The sequence below is a fragment of the Mesoplodon mirus genome, assembly GCF_964341445.2.
Source record: "Mesoplodon mirus genome assembly, chromosome: 18".
NCBI lineage: Eukaryota > Metazoa > Chordata > Mammalia > Artiodactyla > Ziphiidae > Mesoplodon > Mesoplodon mirus.
This window is the reverse complement of record NC_138994.1, coordinates 1,814,726-1,837,614: the sequence shown is the minus strand read 5'-3', so window position 1 is coordinate 1,837,614 and position 22,889 is coordinate 1,814,726. Positions and strand designations below refer to the sequence as shown.

At 42.7% G+C, this 22,889-nt stretch overlaps 1 protein-coding gene across 2 annotated transcripts in view; it reads left to right on the top strand.

Annotated features, from left to right (window-relative positions):
- B4GALNT2 (beta-1,4-N-acetyl-galactosaminyltransferase 2 (SID blood group)) overlaps window positions 1-22,566 on the top strand; it is a 63,239-nt gene extending 40,673 nt beyond the window's left edge. For both annotated transcript variants that reach the window (XM_082603611.1, XM_082603612.1), the window contains exons 8-11: window positions 12,550-12,737; window positions 13,484-13,624; window positions 15,277-15,496; window positions 16,076-22,566. In XM_082603611.1, the coding sequence (XP_082459737.1) occupies window positions 12,550-12,737; window positions 13,484-13,624; window positions 15,277-15,496; window positions 16,076-16,281 (755 nt within the window). In that variant the 3' untranslated portion in view covers window positions 16,282-22,566. The remainder of the gene's footprint in view (window positions 1-12,549; window positions 12,738-13,483; window positions 13,625-15,276; window positions 15,497-16,075) is intronic.
- Window positions 22,567-22,889: the final 323 nt, after the last annotated feature.

Genomic DNA, 22,889 nt, shown 5'->3' with positions numbered 1-22,889 from the left:
TGTGTTTCCATACAAATTGTGAAATTTTTTGTTCTAGTTCTGTGAAAAATGCCAGTGGTAGTTTGATACGGATTGCATTGAACCTGTAGATCGCTTTGGGTAGTAGAGTCATTTTCACAATGTTGATTCTTCCAATCCAAGAACATGGTACATCTCTCCATCTATTTGTATCATCTTTAATTTCTTTCATCAGTGTCTTATAATTTTCTGCATACAGGTCTTTAGTCTCCTTAGGTAGGTTTATTCCTAGATATTTTATTCTTTTTGTTGCAATGGTAAATGGGAGTGTTTCCTTGATTTCACTTTCAGATTTTTCATCATCAGTATATAGGAATGCCAGAGATTTCTGTGCATTAATTTTGTATCCTGCAACTTTACCAAATTCATTGATTAACTCTAGTAGTTTTCTGGTAGCATCTTTAGGATTCTCTATGTATAGTATCATGTCATCTGCAAACAGTGACAGCTTTACTTCTTCTTTTCCAATTTGGATTCCTTTTATTTCCTTTTCTTCTCTGATTGCTGTGGCTAAAACTTCCAAAACTAGGTTGAATAAGAGTGGTGACAGTGGGCAACCTTGTCTTGTTCCTGATCTTAGTGGAAATGGTTTCAGTTTTTCACCATTGAGGACGATGCTGGCTGTGGGTTTGTCATATATGGCCTTTATTATGTTGAGGAAAGTTCCCTCTATGCCTACTTTCTGCAGGGTTTTTATCATAAATGGGTGTTGAATTTTGTCGAAAGCTTTCTCTGCATCTATTGAGATGATCATATGGTTTTTCTCCTTCAATTTGTTAATATGGTGTATCACGTTGATTGATTTGCGTATATTGAAGAATCCTTGCATTCCTGGAATAAACCCCACTTGATCATGGTGTATGATCCTTTTAATGTGCTGTTGGATTCTGTTTGCTAGTATTTTGTTGAGGATTTTTGCATCTATGTTCATCAGTGATATTGGCCTGTAGTTTTCTTTCTTTGTGACATCCTTGTCTGGTTTTGGTATCAAGGTGATGGTGGCCTCGTAGAATGAGTTTGGGAGTGTTCCTCCCTCTGCTATATTTTGGAAGAGTTTCAGAAGGATAGGTGTTAGCTCTTCTCTAAATGCTTGATAGAATTCGCCTGTGAAGCCATCTGGTCCTGGGCTTTTGTTTGTTGGAAGATTTTTTATCACAGTTTCAATTTCAGTGCTTGTGATTGGTCTGTTCATATTTTCTATTTCTTCCTGATTCAGTCTTGGCAGGTTGTGCATTTCTAAGAATTTGTCCATTTCTTCCAGGTTGTCCATTTTATTGGCATAGAGTTGCTTATAGTAATCTCTCATGATCTTTTGTATTTCTGCAGTGTCAGTTGTTACTTCTCCTTTTTCATTTCTAATTCTATTGATTTGAGTCTTCTCCCTTTTTTTCTTGATGAGTCTGGCTAATGGTTTATCAATTTTGTTTATCTTCTCAAAGAACCAGCTTTTAGTTTTATTGATCTTTGCTATCGTTTCCTTCATTTCTTTTTCATTTATTTCTGATCTGATCTTTATGATTTCTTTCCTTCTGCTAACTTTGGGATGTTTTTGTTCTTCTTTCTCTAATTGCTTTAGGTGCAAGGTTAGGTTGTTTATTCGAGATGTTTCCTGTTTCTTAAGGTGGGATTGTATTGCTATAAACTTCCCTCTTAGAACTGCTTTTGCTGCATCCCATAGGTTTTGGGTCGTCGTGTCTCCATTGTCATTTGTTTCTAGGTATTTTTTAATTTCCTCTTTGATTTCTTCAGTGATCACTTCGTTATGAAGTAGTGTATTGTTTAGCCTCCATGTGTTTGTATTTTTTACAGCTCTTTTCCTGTAATTGATATCTAGTCTCATAGCATTGTGGTCAGAAAAGATACTTGATACAATTTCAATTTTCTTAAATTTACCAAGGCTTGATTTGTGACCCAAGATATGATCTATCCTGGAGAATGTTCCATGAGCACTTGAGAAAAATGTGTATTGTGTTGTTTTTGGATGGAATGTCCTATAAATATCAATTAAGTCCATCTTGTTTAATGTATCATTTAAAGCTTGTGTTTCCTTATTTATTTTCATTTTGGATGATCTGTCCATTGGTGAAAGTGGGGTGTTAAAGTCCCCTACTATGAGTGTGTTACTGTCGATTTCTCCTTTTATGGCTGTTAGTATTTGCCTTATGTACTGAGGTGCTCCTATGTTGGGTGCATAAATATTTACAATTGTTATATCTTCTTCTTGGATCGATCCCTTGATCATTATGTAGTGTCCTTCTTTGTCTCTTCTAGTAGTCTTTATTTTAAAGTCTATTTTGTCTGATACGAGAATTGCTACTCCAGCTTTCTTTTGATTTCCATTTGCATGGAATATCTTTTTCCATCCCCTTACTTTCAGTCTGTATGTCTCTAGGTCTGAAGTGGGTCTCTTGTAGACAGCATATATATGGGTCTTGTTTTTGTATCCATTCAGCCACTCTGTGTCTTTTGGTGGGAGCATTTAGTCCATTTACATTTAAGGTAATTATCGATATGTATGTTCCTATTCCCATTTTCTTAATTGTTTTGGGTTCGTTATTGTAGGTCTTTTACTTCTGTTGTGTTTCTTGCCTAGAGAAGTTCCTTTAGCATTTGTTGTAAAGCTGGTTTGGTGGTGCTGAACTCTCTCAGCTTTTGCTTGTCTGTAAACGTTTTAATTTCTCCATCAAATCTGAATGAGATCCTTGCTGGGTAGAGTAATCTTGGTTGCAGGTTTTTCTCCTTCATCACTTTAATTATGTCCTGCAACTCCCTTCTGGCTTGTAGAGTTTCTGATGAGAGATCAGCTGTTATCCTGATGGGGATTCCCTTGTGTGTGATTTGTTGTTTTTGCCTTGCTGCTTTTAATATGATTTCTTTGTGTTTAATTTTTGACAGTTTGATTAATATGTGTCTTGGCGTATTTCTCCTTGGATTTATTCTGTATGGGACTCTCTGTGCCTCCTGGACTTGATTAACTATTTCCTTTCCCATATTAGAGAAGTTTTCAACTATAATCTCTTCAAATATTTTCTCAGTCCCTTTCTTTTTCTCTTCTTCTTCTGGAACCCCTATAATTCGAATGTTGGTGCGTTTAATGTTGTCCCAGAGGTCTCTGAGACTGTCCTCTGTTCTTTTCATTCTTTTTTCTTTATTTTGCTCTGCAGCAGTTATTTCCACTATTTTATCTTCCACCTCACTTATCCATTCTTCTGCCTCAGTTATTCTGCTATTGATCCCATCTAGAGTATTTTTTATTTCATGTATTGTGTTTTTAATTGATGCTTGATTCATCTTTAGTTCTTCTAGGTCCTTGTTAACTGTTTCTTGCATTTTGTCTATTCTATTTCCAAGATTTTGGATCTGGGAAATAGAATCTTGGATCAGCTTTACCATCATTATTCTGAATTCTTTTTCAGGTAGAGTGCCTATTACCTCTTCATTTGTTAGGTCAGGTGGGTTTTTATCTTGCTCCTTCTCCTGCTGTGTGTTTTTCTGTCTTCTCATTTTGCTTATGTTACTGTGTTTGGGGTCTCCTTTTTGCAGGCTGCAGGTTCGTAGTTCCTGTTGTTTTTGGTGTCTGTCCCCAGTGGTTAAGGTTGGTTTAGTGGGTTGTGTAGGCTTCCTGGTGGAGGGGACTAGTGCCTGTGTTCTGGTGGATGAGGCTGGGTTTTGTCTTTCTGGTGGGGAGGTCCACGTCTGGTGGTGTGTTTTGGGGTGTCTGTGGACTTTTTATGATTTTAGGCCACCTCTCTGCTAATGGGTGGCGTTGTGTTCCTGTCTTGCTAGTTGTTTGGCTTAGGGTGTCCAGCACTGTAGCTTGCTGGTCGTTGAGTGAAGTTGGGTGCTGGTGTTGAGATGGAGATCTCTGGAAGATTTTCTCCGTTTGATATTATGTGGAGCTGGGAGGTCTCTTGTGGACCAGTGTCCTGAAGTTGGCTCTCCCACCTCAGAGGCACAGCACTGACTCCGGGCTCCTCAATTTGGGATGATGTGTTGTCTATTCATGTATTCCACAGATGCAGGGTACATCAAGTTGATTGTGGAGCTTTAATCCGCTGCTTCTGAGGCTGCTGGGAGAGGTTTCCCTTTCTCTTCTTTGTTCTCACAGCTCCTGGGTCTCAGCTTTGGATTTGGCCCCGCCTCTGCGTGTAGGTCGCCGGAGGGAGTCTGTTCTTCGCTCAGACAGGAGAGGGTTAAAGGAGCAGCCTCTTCGGGGACTCTGGCTCACTCAGGCCGGGCGGGAGGGAGGGGCACGGAGTGCGGGGCGAGCCTGCAGCGGCAGAGGTCGGTGTGACGTTGCACCAGCCCGAGGCGCGCCGTGCGTTCTCCCAGGGAAGCCGCCCCTGGATCCCGGGACCCCGGCAGTGGCGGGCTGCACAGGCTCCCGGAAGGGCGGTGTGGGCAGTGACCTGCGCTCGCACACAGGCTTCTTGGCGGCGGCAGCAGCAGCCCCAGCGTCCCACGCCTGTCACTGGGCTCCGCGCTTTCAGTCGCGACTCGCGCCCGTCTGTGGGGCCCCTTTAAGCAGCGCTCTTAATCCCCTCTCCTCGCGCACCAGGAAACCAAGAGGGAAGAAAAAGTCTCTTGCCTCTTCGGCAGCTCCAGAGTTTTCCCGGACTCCCTCCCGGCTAGCTGTGGCACATTAGCCCCCTTCAGGCTGAGTTCTCGCCGCCAGCCCCAGTCCTCTCCCTGCGCTCTGACCGTAGCCCGAGCCTCAGCTTCCAGCGCTGCGCGCCCCGGCGGGCAAGCAGACAAGCCTCTCGGGCTGGTGAGTGCCGCTCGGCACCGATCCTCTGTGTGGGGATCTCTCCGCTTTGCCCTACCCAGGTATGTGGGGAGTTTCTTGCCTTTTGGGAGGTCTGGGGTCTTCTGCCAGCGTTCAGTAGGTGTTCTGTAGGGGTTGTTCCACGTGTAGCTGTATTTCTGGTGTATCCGTGGGGAGGAAGGTGATCTCCGCGTCTTACTCTTCCGCCATCTTACCCGGAAGTCCTCTTTAATGGTTTCTGATCTGTATGTACATTGAGTCAATTTTTTAAATGTTTCTGTAAAGTTGTCTTAAATTTGATGTAAATTACCTTTATTTTTTTTTTTTGTCATAGAGCTGTTCATAGCATTCTCTTATGTTTGCTAAAAAATTTTAAATATCTGAAGTCAGGTCTCCCTTTTGGTTCTTTACATTTTTTAAACAACTTTATTGGAGTATAATTGCGTCACAATGGTGTGTTAGTTTCTGCTTTATAAGAAAGTGAATCAGTTATACATATGCATCTGTTCCCATAGGTTCTTTACATTTATCTTCCATAATTTTAAGTTGGTTTCATATCTAAATTTCTCGTTTCATTTATGCCTGTTTTTGTTCCATATTTTCTCTTTCACATAGGTGATTCTGTGATTTGTCACTTTACAGATTTTACACATTCTCATTTTAAATCCTCCTCAGTTCCCTCTGTTCTTTTGTCTGTCTAGAGTGGTAGATACACACTGTGCAGGGTAGGTTTGCTGGCTGTAGTTTTCTTTGAGTGTCTTGGAATTTTTTCTGGTGGCTCATCTTGAGTAGGAGGCTTTTGCTTGTCTGTTTCGTTTTCTCCTCTCTCCCTCTTTCTCCCTCTTTCCGCTCTCTCTCTCCTGATTTGTTCCCATCTCACAGCTTTACAATTGCTTCTAGTCCCAGTAGCCCAAGATTCCTAGTCCATCATTTCATACTGGAGTATGAAATGTATACTGTCCCCTAGTGATATTGGCGTCACTGAAGAGCCAGTTGCTGGGCCTGAGGGTGGCTTGGCACAGGGCTTGGCTGTGATGTGGTGTCATCTCTGCACCCAGAGTTATGTACAGGGATGATGGATGCTTGGGGTTCCTTGCCCAGCAGGTAGTATGTGGTGAGAGATGGAGGGAGTGCAGCCTGGCTTCAGTCCGTGGCTTCTAGCAAAAAGCCTGGCTGTGGACCCACATACCTTATGAGACACTTTTATTCCACTATAACACTCAGACTTGGCCTCCCAGCCTCCTCTGCTGTTCTGACCTCAGATTGCTGCAAGCCCAGCTCCAGCTCTGCTCACAGCTGTTGATATATGTTCTTGGAAGAAATGTTGTCTATTTTTTAGCATGGCTATGTCTGCATTTTTCTTTATCATTGCTATGTGTTTGGAACAATACGGAATTTCAAAGCAAAATTCTATACCACCAACTTGGCTGGGAGTCCCCTACCTTGACGACCTCCTATGGTAATTCAGGCCCCTGATTCTCTCTTTACTATAACAAAAGAACCAAACTTATCATGTGGCTTGAGAAGAGAAAAGGTAGGAGAGGATTCATTTGCCATGCTCTTGAACATGATTTACTTGACACTTTCTGTTACTGAGCCCTTTCCAGATTCTTGGGCAGCAGCAGTACCACAGAAATGAATATTGCTTCTGCAAGACTCTTAGGCACGCAGAGCTTTTTATTAAAAGAGATAGTTTGTGCACAAGAGAGAAGGCAGGAGACAAGCCTCTTGGACAGCCTTATCCACCAGAGGGCAGACAGCAGAAGCAAGAAGAACTACAATCCTGTAGCCTGTGGAATGAAAACCATATTCATAGAAAGATAGACAAAATGAAAATGCAGAGGGCTATGTACCAGATGAAGGAACAAGATAAAACCCCAGAAAAACAATTAAATGTAGTGGAGATAGACAACCTTCCAGAAAAAGAATTCAGAATAATGATAGTGAAGATGATCCAGGACCTCAGAAAAAGAATGGAGGCAAAGATCGAGAAGATGCAAGAAATGTTTAATAAAGATCTAGAAGAAGTAAAGAACAAACAAACAGAGATGAAAAATACAATAACTGAAATGAAAACTACACTAGAAGGAATCAAGAGCAGGATAACAGAGACAGAAGAACGGATACGTGACCTGGAAGACAGAATGGTGGAATTCACTGCTGCAGAACAGAATAAAGAAAAAAGAACGAAAAGAACTGAAGACAACCTAAGAGACCTCTGGGACAACACTAAATGCAACAACATTCACATTATAGGGGTCCCAGAAGGAGAAGCGAGAGAGAAAGGACCCGAGAAAATATTTGAAGAGATTATAGTCGAAAACCTCCCTTACATGGGAAAGGAAATAGCCACCCAAGTCCAGGAAGCGCAGAGAGTCCCATACAGGATAAACCCAAGGAGAAACATGCTGAGACACATAGTAATCAAATTGACAAAAATTAAAGACAAAGAAAAATTATTGAAAGTAGCAAGGGAAAAATGACAAATAACATACAAGGGAACTCCCATAAGGTTAACATCTGATTTCTCAGCAGAAACTCTATAAGCCAGAAGAGAGTGGCATGATACATTTAAAATGATGAACGGGAAGAACCTACAACCAAGATTGCTCTACCCGGCAAGGATCTCATTCAGATACGACAGAGAATTCAAAAGCTTTACAGACATGCAAAAGCTAAAAGAATTCAGCACCACCAAACCAGCTCTACAACAAATGCTAAAGGAACTTCTCTAAGTGGGAAACACAAGGGAAGAAAAGGACCTACAAAAACAAACCCATAACAATTAAGAAAATGGTCATAGGAACATGCATATCGATAATTACCTTAAACATGAATGGCTTAAATGCTCCAAGCAAAAGACACAGGCTCGCTGAATGGATACAAAAACAAGACCCATATATATGCTGTCTACAAGAGACCCACTTCAGACCTAGGGACACATACAGACTGAAAGTGAGGGGATGGAAAAAGATATTCCATGCAAATGGAAATCAAAAGAAAGCTGGAGTAGCAATACTCATATCAGATAAAATAGACTTTAAAATAAAGAATGTTACAAGAAACAAGGAAGGACACTACATAATGATCAAGGGATAAATCCAAGGAGGAGATGTAACAATTATAAATATATATGCACCCAACATAGGCGCACCTCAATACATAAGGCAACTGCTAACAGCTATAAAAGAGGAAATCGACAGTTACACAATAATAGTGGGGGACTTTAACACCTCACTTATACCAATGGACAGATCATCCAAACAGAAATTTAATAAGGAAACACAAGTTTTAAATGACACAACATACCAGATAATTTAATTGATATTTATAAGACATTCCATCCAAAAACAGCAGATTACACTTTCTTCTCAAGTGCACATGGAACATTCTCCAGGATAGAGCACATCTTGGGTCACAAATCAAGCCTCAGTAAAGTTAAGAAAACTGAAATCATATCAAGCATCTTTTCTGACCACAACGCTATGAGATTAGAAATCAATTAAAGGGAAAAAATGTAAAAAAACCACAAAACACATGGAGGCTAAACTATATGTTACTAAATAACCAAGAGATCACTGAAGAAATCAAAGAGGAAATCAAAAAATACCTAGAGACAAATGACAACGAAAACATGATGATCCAAAACCTATGGGATACAGAAAAAGCAGTTCTAAGAGGGAAGTTTATAGCAATACAAGCCTACCTCAGGAAACAAGAAAAATCTCAAATAAACAATCTAACCTTACACCTAAAGCAACTAGAGAAAGAAGAACAAACAAAACCCAAGTTAGCAGAAGGAAAGAAATCATAAAGATCAGAGCAGAAATAAATGAAGTACAAACAAAGAAGACAATAGCAAAGATCAATAAAACTAAAAGCTGGTTCTTTGAGAAGATAAACCAAATTGACAAACCATTAGCCAGACTCATCAAGAAAAAGAGGGAGAGGACTCAAATCAATAAAATTAGAAATGAAAAAGGAGAAGTTACAGCAGACACTGCAGAAATACAAAGCATCCTCAGAGACTACAACAAGCAACTGTATGCCAATAAAATGGACAACCTGGAAGAAATGGACAAATTCTTAGAAAGGTATAACCTTCCAAGACCAAACTAGGAAGAAATGGAAAATATGAACAGACCAATCACAAGTAATGAAATTGAAACTGTGATTAAAAATCTTCCAACAAACAAAAGACCAGGACCAGATGGCTTCACAGGTGAATTCTATCAAACATTTAGAGAAGAGCTAATACCCATCCTTCTCAAGCTCTTCCAAATATTACAGAGGAAGGAACACTCCCAAACTCATTCTATGAGGTCACCATCACCCTGATACCAAAACCAGACAAAGATACTACAAAAAAAGAAAATTACAGACCAATATCACTGATGAATATAGACGCAAAAATCCTCAACAAAATACTAGCAAACAGAGTCCAACAACACATTAAAAGCATCATACACCATGATCAAGTGGGATTTATCCGAGGGATGCAAGGTTTCTTCAATATACGCAAATCAATCAGTGTGATAAACCGTATTAACAAATTGAAGAATAAAAACCATATGATCATCTCAATAGATGCAGAAAAAGCTTTTGACAAAATTCAACACGCAGTTGTGATAAAAACTCTCCAGAAAGTGGGCATAGAGGGAACCTACCTCAACATAATAAAAGCCATATACAAAAACCCACAGCAAACATCATTCTCAATGGTGAAAAACTGAAAGCATTTTTCTCTAAGATCAGGAAGAAGACAAGGATGTCCACTCTCACCACTGTTATTCAACATAGTTTTTGAAGTCCTAGCCATGGCAATCAGAGAAGAAAAAGAAATAAAAGGAATTCAAGTTGGAAAAGAAGAAGTAAAACTGTCACTGTTTGCAGACGACATGATACTATACATAGAGAATCTTAAAGATGCCACCAGAAAACTACTAGAGCTAATCAATGAATTTGGTAAAGTTGCAGGATACAAAATTAATGCACAGAAATCTCTTGCATTCCTATACACTAATGATGAAAAATCTGAAAGAGAAATTAAGGAAACACTCCCATTTACCATTGCAACAAAAAGAATAAAATACCTAGGAATAAACCTACCTAGGGAGACAAAAGACCTGTATGCAGAAAACTATAAGATACTGATGAGAGAAATTAAAGATGATACAAACAGATGGAAAGGTATACCATGTTCTTGGATTGGAAGAATCAATATTGTGAAAATGACTGTACTACCCAAAGCAATCAACAGATTCAATGCAATCCCTATCAAATTACCAATGGCATTTTTTACAGAACTAGAACAAAAAAATCTTAAAATTTGTATGGAGACCCAAAAGGCCCCAAATAGCCAAAGTGGTCTTGAGAGAAAAAAACGGAGCTAAAGGAATCAGACCCCCTGACTTCAGACTATACTACAAAGCTACAGTAACCAAGATAATATGGTACTGGCACAAAAACAGAAATATAGATCAATGGAACAGGATAGAAAGCCCAGAGATAAACCCGCACACCTATGGTCAACTAATCTATGACAAAGGAGGCAAGGATATACAATGGAAAAGACAGTCTCTTCGATAAGTGATGCTGGGAAAACTGGACAGCTACATGTAAAAGAATGAAATTAGAACACTCCCTAACACCATACACAGAAATAAACTCAAAATGGATTAGAGACCTAAATGTAAGACCGGACACTATAAAACTCTTAGAGGAGAACATAGGCAGAACACTCTTTGACATAAATCACAGCAAGATCTTTTTTGACTCACCTCCTAGAGTAATGGAAATAAAAACAAAAATAAACAGATGGGACCTAATGAAACTTAAAAGCTTTTGCACAGCAAAGGAAACCATAAACAAGATGAAAAGACAACCCTCAGAATGGGAGAAAATATTTGCAAAACAAATCAACAGACAAAGGATTAATCTCCAAAATATATAAATAGCTCATGCAGCTCAATATTAAAAAAACAAACAACCCAATCCAAAAATGGGCAGAAGACCTAAATAGACATTTCTCCAAAGAACACATACAGATGGCCAAGATGCACATGCAAAGCTGCTCAACATCACTAATTTTTAGAGAAATGCAAATCAAAACTACAATGAGGTATCACCTCACACCAGTTAGAATGGGCATCATCAAAAAATCTACAAACAACAAATGCTGGAGAGGGTGTGGAGAAAAGGGAACCCTCTTGCACTGTTGGTGGGAATGTAAATTGATACAGCCACTATGGAGAACAGTATGGAGGTTCCTTAAAAGACTAAAAATAGAACTACCATACAACCCAGCAATCCCACTACTGGGCATATACCCAGAGAAAACCATAGTTCAAAAAGAGTCATGTACCACAGTGTTCATTGCAGCTCTATTTACGATAGCCAGGACATGGAAGCAACCTAAGTGTCCATCAACAGATGAATGGATAAGGAAGATGTGGTACATATATACAATGGAATATTACTCAGCCATAAAAAGGAACGAAATTGGGTCATTTGTAGAGATGTGGATGGATCTAGAGACTGTCATACAGAGTGAAGTAAGTCAGAAAGAAAAACAAATATCGTATATTAATGCATAGATTTGGAACCTAGAAGAATGGTATAGATGAATCGGTTTGCAGGGCAGAAATAGAGACACAGATGTAGAGAACAAATGTATGGACACCAAGTGGCGGGGTGGTGGTGGTGGTGGGTTGAATGGGGAGATTGGGGTTGACATGTATACACTAATATGTATAAAATGGATAACTAATAAGAACCTTCTGTATAAAAAATAAAATAAAATTCAAAAATTTTAAAAGAAAGAGAGAGAGAGAGAGAGAAGGCGGGAAAAAAGTGCCAGCTCCCTGAGTAGAAGGGGAGAATTGCTTTTTTTTTTTTTTTGCCGTACGCAGGCCTCTCACTGTTGTGGCCTCTCCCGTTGCGGAGCACAGGCTCTGGACGCACAGGCTCAGCGGCCATGGCTCACGGGCCCAGCCGCTCCGCGGCATGTGGGATCCTCCCAGACTGGGTCACGAACCCGTGTCCCCTGCATGTGCAGGCAGATTCTCAACCACTGCGCCACCAGGGAAGCCTCGAGAGTTGCTTTTATAACAAAAGGGAGGTTTGTCTCATGATCACGGATAATTTCCAGAAATCATCCAACTTCTTTGTCAGCAGCAGGTGGCTCCATGGTGGCTGTCAGGAATAGGGAGTGCTTCTGTGAGGGGAAGAAATGCATGAGAATGTTCTGTAAGAAAGCCCAGGAACAGATTGGTATAAAATTCACAGTTGAGCTTCTTGTCTTGTGGCAACTAAGTATACTCTTAGTGGCACAGAGATAAAGTTAATCTTTTATTCCTGTGAGTCTGGTGTTTTTCCTCTGGGACTCGGGCCCCCAGGGCCTTTGTTCTTTAGTTTGCAAGGTTTGTTTACCCCAGATCGGTCTTTTCCCAAAATGGCTGTGCTCTTGTCTCCCTGTGTCATTTCCACTCACTCCCACAGACCCAGGAGAAGCTGGGTAATGCTGCAGCATGTACAGAAAAGGGTTTATGGAATGGTTTCTGATTTCTGTCATTCTGAGAAGTGGCTCTGCAGTCGGGTTCTGTTGCATTCACCCACAAACAACAGGTGAGGGTGTAGCTTTCAGCATGCGTTCACTTCACCTGACCCCACCGCACCAGACGACCCACGTGCCCCCGGAATGATGCAAGTCAGGACAGTGAGGCTTCCTGAAGACAGAGCTCTGACATCTACCCTTTCTTGCTCAGAGAGGAAGCTCAGAGACCTGGTGACCATTGCCACCAAAACTTTCCTCCGTCCCCACAAGCTCATGACCATGCTCCAGAGCATTCGTGAGTATTACCCAGACTTGACCGTGATCGTGGCTGATGACAGCAAGGAGCCCCTGAAAATTAATGACAGCCATGTGGAGTATTACACCATGCCTTATGGGAAGGTACGTCCCTCCCAGATGGGGAGACACCTGGTTCCCGGGACAAGAGGGCCCACCGTCAGGTTCTGCCCTGAATGGGGCTGCTTCAGTGGCCCTCCCAAGGCAGCAGGGTCCTGGCATGGGAGGGGTGTCCCCTTGCTGATTCCCAATTCACAGAGAAATCAGGCCACCCTCCCTTTTCTGCATTAACAGGGTGGTTAATCTGCCTCTCCTCACACTTGGTGTGGAAATTGATTGAGGGCCTTCTAAGTGACTTGAGGTGTCTGACAGTCTAAGCTTTCCTGACATGCAGGTCCAACAGCAGAGAAACCTCTCATCCCTATAATTCCCCCCTCGCTGGAGCGTCTCTCGCCCCCATGCACCATCTTTCAGGCACACACAGGAGGAAGTGAATAGTGGATATTATACGTACCAGAGTGTCGTCCCCCCCCAACACCGTCCAGGCTGCATGAGGGGAAAGGGCGGGAGAGCCACAGAGACTCTCTCGGGTGAAAGGGGACTTCCATTTGTCCATATTAGCCACAGGGCCCAGGAAGGACTTTCTGCCTTTGTCTCAGTCTTTGATCCCGAGAGTCCCTGTCCTTCTCCCCGTGTCTCTGAGACGTGGACCCCCTTTAACTCCCTTTAACCCAGTGGTTCTCAGCCACCGTTTGTGGTACAGCCTGGTTGTTGGGAACTGAGAAAGCTCCCAGGTGACGCTGATACGTAGCAGGGCAGGCAACCACCATCTAACCTCACTCTACTCACAGGGTTGGTTTGCTGGTAGGAATCTGGCCATATCTCAGGTCACCACCAAATACGTTCTCTGGGTGGACGATGACTTCCTCTTCAACGACAAGACCAAGATTGAGGTGCTGGTGGATGTCCTAGAGAAGACGGAACTGGACGTGGTAAGGGAGAGTTGCTGGTTCTACCCCATTGCAATCTGACAAGTGAGAGGGGAAGGGGAGGAGAAAGGAAGAGAGGAAAGTATTCGAAAGAAGAGGAGGGAAAGAGAGAAGGGAGGGCGGAAGGGGCGGGGGAGGGCCCGGGGCAGGAGGCGATGCAGCACCGCTCTGGGGTTGAGACCATCACACGGGAAATCAGACGCGCGAGTTCTGCTTCTGCGTCTGTTCGTACTTTTCTTTGAGCGAATTACACCCACACCCGCGTGCAAAGCTCACCGTTGTTCTGTGTTTAAAATGGTGTGTTTATTACTTCTACCTTCCTCCCTGGAGCGGCCGGAGGAAGCGAGCGGGGCTCGGGCACTGTCACACGCCATCACAAAACTGAAAGTGGCACAAGGCTGTAAAAGGCTGTGTGGCCCTGAGGACGTTAAAAAAATAACAAAAACATCCAAAGTCAAGTCACATACAGAAAAGGGAAGAAAAAGGTGACAATAATTAATAATGCTGTGTTGTATTCTTGAAATTTGCAGAGATTACTAGGTAGAGGTGATGGATTTGTTAATTAGCTTGAGTGTGGTGATCTTTTCACAATGTATACATATATCAAAATATCAAGCTGTACACCTTAAATATATACAATTTTAAGATGTCAAAGATATCTCAATAAAGCTGTTAAAAAGACAGAAAATGTATAAGAAGTAGCACAGTGACCACAGTTACTTCACACTCCAGATGGACAGTCCCCAAAGCATCTGGCTTGACTAAGATGTCTCTAGAGACCCAATCACAATAGCGTAAATGACATAGAAAGCGCAGTTCCCACCCGTGTAAGAATGCAAGCTGGCACTCGACGCTCCTTCCAGGGTCATCCTGGACCAGCTTCCTTCCCCATTGTCCATCTTGGTGGTCCTCAGCTGCACGGTCGGAAGAAATGGGGAGAGGGGAAGTGTAGGACAAGAAGTTCTCTTTTAAGATTGAGATCTTTATAAAAGTTGTAGACATCTGTTCTGGATCACCTCCTTTCAGCCAGGACTTAGACACATGGTCAGACCTTGCAAGGGAAGTGGGAAAATTTCATCTTTAGTGGGGTAATTGGCTAGACTTTAATTTAATCCAGTTAAAACTCAAGAGGGTTCATTTACTAAGTGGGGAGGGAAGGAACAGGTGATGGCAGACAATCAGACTGCTGTGCCACCCTGGGTGATGATGATGGTTCAGGAATAGATATAATTGCCTGTCCTGTTTTGCTCGGGCTCCAACAGCTAGATGCATGCATCTCCCACGAGTGCAGGGACAGGCAGCCCAGACAGGTGAGCCGGGAGCAGAGAATGGAAGGAAGGCAGCTTGAGAATAACTACTGGCTGCAGGAAGTCCACACAGGGACCCCTGCACGAGCAGGCTGCCTCTTGCTTGCCCCTAAACACCACTCCTTGTACTGGAAGGGAGTGAGTCACCTTCTGGAAGGAGTGAGCTCGCTGGAGGGTAATCGGAGCAGAGATGTCTGCCCTTTGCACTTGGTGTAAGTGTAGTATGAAGGGTAGATAAAGGGTGTGATTCTTGTCATAACCGAGGTTCGGTCCAGTAAGGCTTCTTGACAGCGGCTACATGGATATTGAGTCTATTCTCTAATGTGGATTTCTCTGCCCACCGGCTAGGTAGGCGGCAGTGTGCTTGGAAACGTGTTCCAGTTTAAGCTCTTCCTGGAGCACAGTGAGAATGGGGACTGTCTCCACCGGCGATCGGGGTCTTTCCGGCCCCTGGACGGCTTCCCCAGCTGCGTGGTGACCAGTGGTGTTGTCAACTTCTTCCTGGCCCACACAGAGCGGCTCCAAAGAGTTGGCTTCGACCCCCGCCTGCAGCGAGTGGCGCACTCAGGTGGGGAGGCTGGAGAGTGAGGAAGGGAGCTGTGCTGTGGACTGTTCTCAGAAGCCTGCTTTTGCCCAAGGAGGGAGGGCCGTGTGCCACTGCTCAGGGGAGCTTGTCCTTTCTCCCCAAAATGGGGAGCTCACCCTTTCTCCCTAAAATGGAGACCTCGTGGTCTCTCTTGCCTCCCTCCACTCTCTCTGCCTTCTTGCCTCCCCCAGGCTGTTCTGCTTCTCCAAGACACCCTTCCCCTTCCTTTGCCTACAGCTCTGGCCCCTCCCTCTTTTCCCACCTGCTCCTTTGCCAGACATCCTGTCCTGTGTAACTGCAGCTGGTGACCTTCCCTCTCATTCCCCTCAGTCCTGGAGTCCACAGTTCCGTCCAGTTGGAAGGCAATCTGCGTCTCTCTACCCATATCACTGTCTGTCCTTCCAACTCAGTAGCCTGGGCAGGTGGCTTCACAGGGGGGGAAGCTCCCCAGGGGTATAAATTATGTCCCCTCCCCCTGACTCTCCTCCCAGACCTGCAGCATGGCCCTGGGTCTCTGGCGGAAGCTCACATGTCCTTCTTGCACTTTCCCTCTCTTGGCAGAGTTCTTTATTGATGGGCTCGGGAGCCTGCTTGTGGGGTCCTGCTCAAATGTGATTATAGGTCACCAGCCCCGTTCTCCAGCGGCGGACCCAGAGCTGGCAGCCCTGGAGAGGAGCTACAACGTATACCGGACCAACACCAAAGCTCAGATCCAGTTCAAGCTGGCTCTCCACTACTTTAAGAACCATCTTCAATGTACCACATAAAGGTTGTCCGGGCACCGGAAAAGCGCTATGCTGACTGGTGGCAGGTATCTAAAACAGAGGAACTGGTGGATGGGCTATCAAAATTTGAACTCCAGATAAGACGGACAGGGCAGATGGGTCTGGCTCAGGTACTGGAAATATCAATCAAAAGCTGTGGGTCATTAAAAATGGACCAATCACTGATCAGGGCAATGGAGACTGTATTCATTACTGTTTGTATGATGTCTTACCATTTATGAAACATTTGTACATACAGTATCTCACATTATCTCATTTCATCTCACACGACAGAGTATATGATGGGTTGGTATCCTCAGTCAAAAAGATGGCTGCTGGGTCCTTGAGGGTTATTTGGTGGAAATTATATCACAGATCATCTCCAGCATCACTGTCTGTGGACAGTGCTTTGGAATGCTGCTAAGATTTGAGCAGCAAAGTGCTTAGGTAAAAGAAAAAGACACATTTTTAAATTTGTCAAATTCTTCCTCTCTGATAACATAAATAGCAATAGAGTCTTGCCCACTACCTAGTGTTTATTTTCTTGCCATTCAATTCATGGTTCCAAAAGTACTAGAAAATTAGTGTGCTGTTCACAACAATTGAACGTGTGGCTTAAGAACATTTAAAAATAGTAAACAAAGATCTCTGAACAACATACTATGAGACATTTTGTTTTGTTTTTTTAATAGATCTTTATTGGAGTAAGATCTTACCTTAATTTTTTTTTTTTTTTTTTTTGCGGTACGCGGGCCTCTCACTGTTGTGGCCTCTCCCATTGCGGAGCACAGGCTCCAGACGCGCAGACTCAGCGGCCATGGCTCACGGGCCCAGCCGCTCCGCAGCATGTGGGATCTTCCCGGACCGGGACACGAACCCATGTGCCCCGCGTCGGCAGGCAGACTCTCAACCACTGCGCCACCAGGGAAGCCCTACCTTAATTTTTAATGTAAAAGAGTCCTCAATGCCTCGTGCCAAAAATAAACATCCTAAATTGGATAGTTTAAAAAAATAAAAATAGAAGCAATTTTTATTACTCTGATTTTTATACATGTAGTTCTAGATGTATCATGCTTGAAGTGTGATACCAATTCTTATTTATTTATTTATTTATTTTTGGCTGCATTGGATCTTAATTGCTGCGCGTGGGCTTTCTCTAGTTGTGGTGGGGGGGCGGGGGGTGCTCTTCATTGCGGTGCACGCGCTTCTCATTGCAGTGGTTTCTCTTGTGGAGCACAGGTTCTAGGTGCGCGGGGTGAGAGCGCAGGCTCAGTAGTTGTGGCGCTTGGGCTTAGTTGCTCTGCGGCACGTGGGATCTTCCCGGACCAGGGCACGAACCCACGTCCCTTGCATTGGCAGGTGGATTCTTAACTGCTGTGCCACCAGGGAAGTTCCAATACCAATTCTTTACACTGGGAATTAAGTGGTTATTGAATGCAAAAATTGTAATTATTTTTATAAAAATATTTAATGGCTTAAATTTTTAAAAATTAAAGTAACTACAAAAGGGACTTCCCTGGTGGTCCAGGGGTTAAGACTCCATGCTCCCAGTGAAGGGGGCCCAGGTTCAATCCCTGGTTGGGGCACTAAGATACCACATGCCTCAGGGCACGGCCAAAAAAGAAACCTTTTTTTAAAAAAAGGGGGGATAATAAAATAACTACAAAAATCACAGCTTTACAATATTTTGGATTTTGCCTTTTTAAAGATATATTTGTCAAGGTAAGAGGATAGAACATTTATTTTAACAATTTGTTAAAATAGCTTTTAAATATTTAAATATATAAACATAGCTAAAATGTAAATTAAATATTTAGACAAATATTTAATTTGTCCCAGGCCTGGTTCCAAAAAAAAATGTCTGCCTTCCTGGTGAATTTCTTGCATTCTTGAGACGGAGATACAGGTGTGTGCTTTCATGGCGATTGTAGCATCCTAAAACATCCCCCAGCAGGGACTGTTGTGATGTGCTGTGGTTACCATCGGTAGGTTCCAGGAAAATCCTCTTCCCTGTCCCAAGAACTGGAACCTTCTACTCCAGCAGGGAGGAGTTCTTAAAATGGAGGGTGTTTGCCTAAACTGTGAGCCAGTTCTCCAAGAATTCTTCTCCAGGAATAGATCAACTACCCAGAGAGTGTGTGCCTCCATTCCCTAGTCCAAATATATTGGATTAAGAGAAGCTGTACCAAGAGCCAAGCAGATTGTCTCTCTTGGAATTTGAATTGGGCCTGAGAACATCCAGTGGGGCTCTGTGGGTGGCTGGATGGCAGGCGTCACACTCCGGAGCAGCGGGGCAGCCCCTTACGGTGCAGACCGGGGAGCAGAGAAAGCCAGTCTGCAGTGAGAAAAGAATTTGACATATGGACTTCCCTGGTGGCGCAGTGGTTGAGAATCTGCCTGCCAATGCAGGGGACACAGGTTCGAGCCCTGGTCTGGGAAGATCCCACACGCCGCCGAGCAACTAGGCCCGTGAGCCACAACTACTGAGCCTGCGCGTCTAGAGCCTGTGCTCCACAACAAGAGAGGCCGCGACAGTGAGAGGCCCGCGCACCGCGATGAAGAGTGGTCCCCGCTTGCCACAACTAGAGGGAGCCCTCGCACAGAAACGAAGACCCAACACAGCAAAAATAAATAAATAAATAAATTTATTAAAAAAATAAAAAAAGAATTCGACATAAGCACAAAAAGGAGCTGAAATGAGAGACTCCTGGTGGCCTTCTGGATCTTTCCTGGGGTCTGGCTGTACTCCTTCCCTGGGGTTTTGTGAAACACTATACCCTTATAATTCTCCTTTTTTGCTTAATCGAATTTCAGTCGGCTCCTGTGACTTATAAGCAAAGTGTCCTAAATAATACAACCATTCTGTGTGTCTGTGTGTCTTCAAAACAGAAAGGCATAAATAAAAGGTTTTCTCTTTGGGTGGTTTGGAAGCAAAAATCAGATCACAGAAAATAACTGCCGCACAGGCCTCCCTCCAACCTTCAATTTCAGACACAACTGAGCAGCCTGGACCAAACCAATGACAAAGGTATCCTTCCAGGACAGTGAAGGGCCTCTGATACTTGCGGCTAAACTCCTAATTCCTGGACAACTTGGTGCAGATAATCGTGTGGGCCTCCAGGGGGAGCTCAAGTCCACTCTCTCTGTTTCCCCTCTACTTAGTCCCACCCTCCTGCTCAGGAAAGGAAAATTCCTAAGACTTTCAGAAAGGAGGGATCCTATTGGCTACTGGGCTAGTGGCCTTTTTTTTACGTGCATGGGCGTGTCCATTTCCTGTGGCTGAAGTGGAAATGGGACTGGGGTCCGCCTCATTCTGGATAGTCTCTCCCTGACTCAGGAAGGTACCTCCCCAACTGTTTTTTGATTGTTGATAGACTAACAACATATACAAGCCACTACCAAGTGTACCTATGAGAATGCATTTGTCTGCAAGTACCAGAAACTTGACCCAAACTGTCTTAAACTGTCATATATAGGTTGAAGCCCAGAGGTAGGGCAGAGCACAGGTGTCCTATGACCGACAGGAATATGTATTAGGGATTCCAAGCCCACAGGTCTCTGCACCTGGCCTCTGCCTTGATGCTCTTCAAAACGGTCATCTAAGGTACAGAAAGACCATCTACAATTTGCTCTTTGCCCCCGGGTTTTTCCTCTTAATGGGCCGGAAATGTTTAAAGCATCGCAGTGTAGTCGGCTGGTCTTTGACTCAAACTGGTCTCCTGCGAAGTGTGCTGCTTCTGCCAGTGCTTTCTCTTGGGTTGGAGGTTTTAGCTTTTCTAGTCCTGCAAGCCTCCAAGTCATAGGACATCCAGTAAACCTGGATTGCAAGACACTCTCAGCAAAACCATATTACACCTGCTTTAAAACAGGCTGCCTCAGCCTAAAACTTCTCTCTCTCATAGGACCAACATGAAGACTAACACATGTCAACAGCCTGATGTTTTCCTACCATTTCCCATTCTTGATATTCTACAGTCTTGATAGGCCCATAGTTTGTGTTTCAGACACCAGTAACAACTTCAGGATCACCAGCTTCCCAGCAAGTCTCTGCTCTCTACCCCATTTCTTCTGCTCAAACCTACATCTAATGACCCTCACAGTATTCATGTCTATATACGGCTCTTTTCCTTAATCCTTTGCCTGGATGCTCCAGCTACCTTTCCGCCCTTCAGCCTCCCTGCTCCAGTTTCAGACAACTCTCCCATATAACACCTACATCCCTCATAAGAACCTGCTGTATAAAAAATAAATAAATAAAAATTAAAAATTAAATAAATAAGTAAAACAGAAAAAAAAAAAAAAACCTACATCCCTCTTGAAATTTTACCAAGAGATTATCAAAGTTTTCATTGTATAACTGAGTAATCTGTATTAACTGCACAAGCCCCTCTTCTATCCTGTGTGCTTGGAAATATCCCAGATCTCTGCATGCAAGAACACAGAGGCATTAATCATAAAAGGAAAGAAAAAAGATAAATTTGACTTGATTGAAATTAAAACCTGCTAATCAAAAGACACTATTAAGAGAGTGAAGAGGGCTTCCCTAGTGGTGCAGTGACTGAGAGTCCGCCTGCCGATGCAGAGGACACGGGTTCATGCCCCGGTCCGGGAGGATCCCACGTGCCGTGGAGTGGCTGGGCCCCTGGGCCTGCACGTCCGAAGCCTGTGCTCTGCAAAGGGAGAGGCCACAGCAGTGAGAGGCCCGCGTACTGCAAAAAAAAAAAAAAAGAGAGTGAAGAAACTTCCCTGGTGGCACAGTGGTTAAGACTCTGCACTCCCAATGTAGGGGTCCCGGGTTTGATCCCTGGTTGGGGAACTAGATCCCGCATGTATGCCGCAACGAAGGAGCCCGCCTACCACAACTAAGACCCAGTACAACCAAATAAATAAATATACTTTTTTAAATTAGCAAAATTAAAAAAAAAAAGAAAGTGAAAAGACAAGCCACAGACTGGAAGAAAATATCTGCAGTACAAATATTTGATAAAGGATCCATATATATAATTATCATATATATATCCATAATGGGTCCATATATATATATATATATAAGTGTGTATAAATATATAATTCTTATAAATCAATAAGATAAAGACAGTTGTTTTTTTCTAAATGGGCAAAATACTTGAAGCACTTAGAAAAGAAGATATTCAAATGGCTAGTGAGCATGTAAAAAAATACGTTCAACATCATTAACCATTAGGGAAGTGCAAATTAAAAGCAAAAGGAAACATTATTATACACTTCCTAGAATGGCTAAATTTAAACGACTAATAATACCACTTGTTAGCTAAGGTGTGAAGCAACTGGAACTCTCTCATACACTGGTGATGGGAGTGTAAAATAGCACAAGCACTTTGGAAAGCTGTTTGGCAGTTCCTAATAAACGTACATGTACACTTACCCTACGACCCAGCGATTCCATTCCTAGTCATATACCCAAGACCAAAAAAGGTTTGTAAAGGAATTTTACTTATATTAGGCCCAAACTGGAAACAACCCAAATGTCCATCAACTGAAGAATGGACCAACAAACTGTGGTATATTCATACAGTGGAGTACTTCTCAGCAATGAAAAACATACTGCTGATATATAGTGACATGGATGAATCTCGAAAACATGTTTAGCAAAAGAAGCCACACGCAATAGATACTGCAAAACAGTATACATATACTCTAATAACAGGCAAAACTAATTTCTGGTGATAGAAACCAGAGTAGTGATTTCAGTAAAAACTGGAAGAAGGCACCAGGGAACCTTCTGGAGTGATGGAAATGCCCTATATCTTGATCTAGGTGATGATCACACAAGTGTATACATTTGTAAAAAATAATTGATTCCGTTACAATTTGTGCATTTTCCTTAATGTAAATAATATCTCAAAATAAAATGCCTTTTAAAAAGTGAGGTATATTTCATATGTACTGTTATGGAACAATGCTCAAGATACGGTGCTAAATAAATAAAACCAGGTGCAGAACAATGTTTTGATATCTTTTTCTAGAAAAGGATTATGCATATGCATGTATATCTGTGTAAGAATGAAATATCTCTAGAAGGACCATATCAGAAGTTGCCTCTGCGATCAGAAAAAAATTTTAGTCAGGAAGTTTTATTTATCTGTGTTTTCCTTTTATACCTTTTGAATTTTGTATTATGCTCATGTATTATCCATTTAAATATTTTTAACATTTTAATTATGTTAAGTGCAAAAGCAGAACATAAAATTATATATACAGTGAGACTAAAAATGCATTTAAAAAAAGGAAATGAAATATCAAATGTAAAAGTGCTTGTTGGAATTGCAGTTATTTAAAAATCTTCCTTCTACTTTACTGTATTTTCTACATTTTCCATAATGTTTTACCTTTGTAATCTGAAAAGATAATTGTTTTATTCTTTTTTAAATTTATTTATTTATTTTTGGCTGCCTTCCATCTTCATTGCAGTGGCTTCTCTTGTTGTGGAGCACGGGCTCCAGTAGTTGTGGCTCGCGGGCTCAGTAGTTGTGGCTCATAGGCTCTAAAGCACAGGCTCTGTAGTTGTGGCACACTGGCCTTGGTTGCTCTGCGGCACGTGTGCTTTTCCTGGGCCAGGGATCGCACCTGTG